The following is a 6,000-nucleotide window of genomic DNA, read 5'->3' as shown; positions in this document are numbered from 1 at the left end:
TCTGAAGCGTAATAATTGGTGTTCTGAAATGCTCGAAAGAATTCTTTTTTTTTATTAATCATGTTGTCAGTGTATATGAAATAAAAACATTGCTAAAGAAATTGACAGTTCAGCAAAATATTGTACGCAAAACAATTTGGAAACATTCAAAGCATATAAGTTTGATCACAAATAACTTAAACCAGGATTAGCGGATGCTCTATTTATTATTCAATCTTTACATTATTTATTCTCTGTAGTAAAAAGAAATACATTCTGCAAAACAATTCTGCAATGAAATTCCATTGTTTTATTTTAATAATTCATTCGATTCATAATGATTAATTACTCTAAGAAACACAAACTGCGATCATGTGGAAATTTCGAAATCGCTTCTGCTTTCTGTGCATGCTATTTATTTTGTAAGAATCCTAAAATAATGGTGAGATGTTCACTTTTGTATAACATACAGATTTTTTAATTATCCATAAATATTCTCCGAACGGTAAAATATTAGCTAAATATCTATTTGAATAGTTAATTTGAAAATTTCAAAGTAAAAATACAAAATCTGCTTAACAGAATCGACGAACAGACGCACTGAGAGCAGCTGATTTGCATGCATGCATAGGTTGGTAAAAAATTGATAAAAACTTTCTTATTGAACAAATTTAATAATAAAATAAATAAATAAATAAGTGGCGCATTATTATTCATTTGGAGATTATAATAAGTGAACATCGTAAAGAAGAACGATTCGGTAGTGGACGGAAGTGTGCATAGCTGAGTGAAGCATCCGTTTGGAAAAAAAGAACCTCGAAATACACGTAAGAACTTTCTGCTTTACATCAGCAAAAATAAGTTGCAATATTTCCAAATGTGAATGCATTGTAAAAAAATTTCAAAGCTGGCTAGACGCAAATTGTCTGCACGTTTAAATTTTGCTTTTATTCTTTGTTGCCTGTTGGCATGTTGTGCGTGATTGCTTTTGACCCCGAATTCTTCCCGTTTATGCTTCTCTGTACAGAATCCACGCCTACAGGTGTTCTGCATAAAATAATAATGCATATCACTTGTATAAAAGTATTCTGTAACTTTTTTAAGGAATAAGAATTTCACAACTTCCTCCTATTGCACTGCTGGCTTCCAACATCTTCGCTTTTTCTAAAATTTCCGGCGTTGGAGTGAACACCGCTTGTGATTGGTTGATGAAGCCAATCGCATGCATTTATTGCTAGTGTTTCACTTCTTTTAACTTCTCTCTGTCTGTTCTCACCTCACTCTTTCTCTGAATTTTACGACAGCAAGAATAACGATAAATAATTTCAGTAAGCCAAACAGAATTGTTTTTATGAACAACTGAACTATCGAAACAAACCAACATATTGGTTTCATTTCAATTTTTATAATCCTTCGACGCTTCAATAAATATATAAACATTTTTTATACTTCACTCATTACAGCATCTTCTTTAAAAAAGTAGTTTATAATGGATTGCTAAGAGAATGAGGAGGAGGTGCTTGTGCTTTTTTACCTTATTGATATATGTCACATGAACACAGTATGTGCTTGCTGAGAAAAATTTCATGACAGCTTGAATAAATAGGCTTGATTTATGATCATACTTTTTTTACTTTTTCAGAGTATCTAGCATAAGCGGACTGACTGGTACAGCCACGTTCATATCACAAACACTTTTTCTTTTCAACAAGTCAGGTAAGCTTCAATGTGAAAAAACGTATAAATTAAACAAATTTATTCTTTTTTATTTGTTAAATTGATAATTTTGAACGTTTTTGTATTTTTTATACTGATAATGACTGTAACCAACATTTGATGACTTTTAAAGTTAAAGATATGAAGCTGTTTGCTTTGTGGTTTTTTAAGAAGAAGTAACTTTACTTTTTTCTTCCAAAGATGCATAAATGTTCTTACAATGTGTTGTTGTTCCTTTGCACATTTTGTTAAATATTGCTATAATAATGCTATACAATGATATAAAAATAAATAACATTTAGACAATTAACAAATTTAAATTCAAGTGTATTTGAAGCTTTGCCACTGCTTGTACGCATGCATGCTGATAATAATTTCATTAAGAGTGTGTTAAATTTCACAACTCTAAAAGCAGTTTTTTTAAACTTTAGTAAAATATTTCAGCAATATAATGATTGCAGGAAGTAACATAATAAATATGTTATGATGCTGTAACAACTTGGCCAAATTTAGTAAAAGGTAGTTGAGACATTTGAATTGTAACAATGAAAATATCAAACTTATTATGTAAAGTGTCAAAAATTGTAAAGTTCATAAATAAATTGCATTACATATACATACATACATACATACATATATATATATATATGTATGTATGTATGTATGCATCTATGTATATCATATATATGTATGTATATATATATGATGTTTTATTACATATAAATTAATCGAGTAGAAGTTATTCCATGTTGTAAAATAATTTTAAATTCTTTCAGTATTAATTTCAAAGAAGCATTACAAAATAATTTAAACACCAAAATTGGAGATGAGGAATTAGGCAGAAAACTTTTATGTAATAAGATCATTAGATAAAGGCTTGACATTCAAGCATGGAAAATCATTTTTTAAAAGTGTTACTATCCAATCAAGTTACTTTTAAATTTAACAGTTTCAGTAAACAAAAGCAACATGTGATCAGTTAATTAAAAAGAGCCAGAGTCTTTACGGATAGTTAGAAATGATTCATGGCTTTCTTCTATGCTAGTGTATTAATGGTGGATACGCATTGTACATTTTTTAAAAATTCAGTCACTCATCTGACTAAAAAGACAACAGCTTTCACAGGTGAAAAATTTTGAATGCGGAAGTAGCCGCTTCTTTAGTATGAACCTATTGTCTGTCAGCTTGCTTCATGCTGAACTGTCAAAATTGTGATTAATTTTCTAGACAAGAATAAAAATAGTATTCAATGAAAAAGAAGAGAAATCTTTTTCACATGAAGACAAAGGCACTGACATGTGCAGTGCCAGGATGAAATATAATCGCAAATAAATGAGGTGGATTTTGCAGAAATTATCTGAAATTCTGTCTACCATTTTCTTTAAGGCTAACTCGGAAGTAACCTTGCAATATGCGGAAGTAAGATCAATCTTTCATAGTTGTGAAATACGAAAATGTTTTCTCTCTTATGTTTCAAATTTATCAATAGAAGCTTTTATATCTGAATGTTACTGATACATGCGTTTGCAATGTCTGAGTTTCATTTGCTGCCCACATGTATATATATATATATATATATATACATTTATATATATTTATTTATATACATTTCCATGTGTTTTATTTTTAGCCATTCTAAAATTGAATATACGATTTTTGCATAGTAATTGCACTTTTCTTTTATCAGTGAGACATGGGAACTGGATGAAAGAGTTTTTCATATTTTTGTAAAATTGAAAAAGAAACTACTGATATCATTCATTTTGTGAAACTTTGGATTGAAAAAGAAAGAATACACAATTTAATGTATTTATAGAAATTGTATAAAAAAAGATTCAGCATGCTTTATCATAATCGAAAAATGTAAATATTTTTCACTTTCAAACGAAACAGCATTCTCTGTTGCAATTTTAGTAAGAAATAAAATTTTTGTTAGTATAATTGCTTTTATACCTTGTTTATATAGTCATTCTTTGACCACTAGTGGAGAAGGGTGAAAACTTTGTTCAACATTGAAGCTTAAAAGTTGCTGAGTTTTCAAACGTTTATTTACAAATCAAACTTTTTTCATACACTTTTGCAACATGCATTCAAAATGCTGGCTACTAATATTGACAACTTGCAGTTTTTTAAATTGTATTTTTTTGGAAAACCAAACGAGTATTTTTGCTATATTTGAAATTAAAAATTCCTTCATGTTTTAGTCGTTTCGATATTTCAACTTGCTAGTCTACTAAATCTGTTTTAATAAAATACTATTTTAGATAAAGTTCAAAAAAATACAATGGCGATGATAAATGGAAATGAAAATTCAGTAAACCTGCAACAATCAAGAGGTATGATTGAATAACTGTTACATATATATGCTGTATTTTAAAAAATTGTACAACAAAATAGGTTCAAGTCATAAATATCCAACTATACAGTATACCATCATTGAAAAAAGTTTTTTTTTGTATTTTCTTTATAAAAACTTTTTACTAAATGTAAACGCATGCTTGTGCTTGCATTTTTAATTTAAGATAATTTTAAGATTAAGCATAAAGATGCATGTTCCCAAAGTAAAGTAAAAGTATTCATTAGCAATGTAACGTCTACTAAGAAAAATAGCGAGTACTCATTTATGCGTATGCAAATGTCAGTGCAAAATGCAAATTACATTGCTCGCTTGCGCAAAATAAATATTGCTGTTGCAAAACAGAATTGTAGTAGAGGAGTTAATCAAGGCAAAAAGATTCCCGTTTTCAGTAGTATTAACATTTTACACTTGATCTTATGAACGAATTATTCAAATCTGTATTGATGTGAAAAATAATATTTTATGTTAATATTAAGAAAAGAATAAATTCATCTCAGAATATTTTTAAGACAATAAAAAGTATTTTTTCAGTTTTTAATTTAATTAATCGAAGATTATTACATTTCTGTTCAAGCTGCCGCAATGCAAGCAAGAAATTATCAGTCAAGACAGAAAAATAGTTGCATAAACTTAAATAATTCGCTAAATATAAAAGCTTGCAAACAAAACTTTGATACATTTATTTTTTGCAATGTGTACTTGTTAAATGGTTAAGTGGTTATAATTAGTTTAGAAAACGTTTAAATTAACTGAAACCATCTATAAATTTAAACATTATGTAAATCATTTGAAGTAAATTGTATCAGTATTATTATGTGATATAAACTGTGAAGAATTTTCAATACCAAACAAATGAAAATTGAAAACTAATCGTACTTACAATTTCATATGCTGAAGAGGAGTAGATTTTTTTCTGTTGCATGAAAGAGACTTTGTTGCTTCTACTTTTGCATATTTCAATGCTATTTGTTAAAAGTTGATATTTCAAAATAAACAAATTGGTGGATTACTGTTCTAATCGTTTGATAATTGATAAACAGATGCATACTGTATAAAGAAATTCAAATTGCTTTACTCCTACCTTTGGATTATCTCTTTATGCTAAAATAAGCAATAATTATCTCATGATTTCCTTGTTTGTCGTTCCATTTTAATCTTTCTTATGCATTAAATCAACAGTGATTATAAATCAAGCAAAACTTTTACTAGAAATAATAATTATTTTAGTTTTTAAATCAGTTAAAACATACACTGCTTGAGTTTTAAATTAGCTGAAAATGTTTTACTTTTTCCAACACTTTGATGAAATAAAACTTTTTATCAAATGTGAAATAATTTCCATGTCTCGGTAATTTATTTTCTTTCAGCATATAAAGCGTTACATGTAAATTTTCTTTGAACTTTATTATTTTATTAATGATTTACAGGTTTCCAGATAAATTTGGTGAATAAGTGTATTTTATCATATTATGAAGATGAAACAATAAATACTAAGAAATACAAAATACTTTTGGCTATATTGTTCATTAAGTGCCAATTGTGTGGTCATTTATTTAAAAGCGGAGCTAACAAATAAATACATTATTTAAATTGCTGTATTTCTTATTACTCTCAAAACATAAATACTATAAAACAGTAACCTATGGTCAAAATAAAGAATTGTGAAAAGTATATAAATAAATAAAAATAAATAAATAAATGCATGTGTAAGTTGCATTATTCAGTGTTGTTTATTTTTTTTAATTTTGTTTTTTGATTTCAGTAGAGAATTTTAATTTAAAAATTGGTTGCTTTTGAAACTTATGTTGACTGATTGATTGATTGATTAAATGATTGGCTGATTGATTGATTTTAAAGATTTCTTACGTCATCTGTTCAAACTGGTGATTGATATCGTTCGTTTGAATATTTATTGCCTTTATAAGTGCACGATTTACCTATTATTG

At 27.6% G+C, this 6,000-nt stretch overlaps 2 protein-coding genes across 2 annotated transcripts; one reads left to right on the top strand and one right to left on the bottom strand.

Moving 5' to 3' along the window:
* Window positions 1–926: 926 nt before the first annotated feature.
* Tsp_08219 (hypothetical protein) lies at window positions 927–1,419 on the bottom strand. The gene is made up of 2 exons (XM_003373580.1): window positions 1,256–1,419; window positions 927–1,026 (listed from the first exon to the last, which is right to left on the bottom strand). The coding sequence occupies exons 1-2, from the start codon at window positions 1,417–1,419 to the stop codon at window positions 927–929; spliced, it is 264 nt and encodes an 87-aa protein (XP_003373628.1).
* A 1,301-nt stretch (window positions 1,420–2,720) lies between these two features.
* On the top strand, window positions 2,721–4,597 carry Tsp_08218 (putative 30S ribosomal protein S20). The gene is made up of 5 exons (XM_003373579.1): window positions 2,721–2,820; window positions 3,960–4,031; window positions 4,100–4,140; window positions 4,229–4,435; window positions 4,586–4,597. Exons 1-5 carry the CDS (start codon window positions 2,721–2,723, stop codon window positions 4,595–4,597), a joined length of 432 nt encoding a protein of 143 aa, XP_003373627.1.
* The last annotated feature ends 1,403 nt before the right edge of the window (window positions 4,598–6,000 follow it).

The sequence above is a fragment of the Trichinella spiralis genome (genome assembly GCF_000181795.1).
Source record: "Trichinella spiralis strain ISS 195 chromosome Unknown Scfld6, whole genome shotgun sequence".
NCBI lineage: Eukaryota > Metazoa > Nematoda > Enoplea > Trichinellida > Trichinellidae > Trichinella > Trichinella spiralis.
The sequence above is the reverse complement of the archived record's forward strand: the minus strand, read 5'-3'. Positions and strand labels throughout refer to the sequence as shown.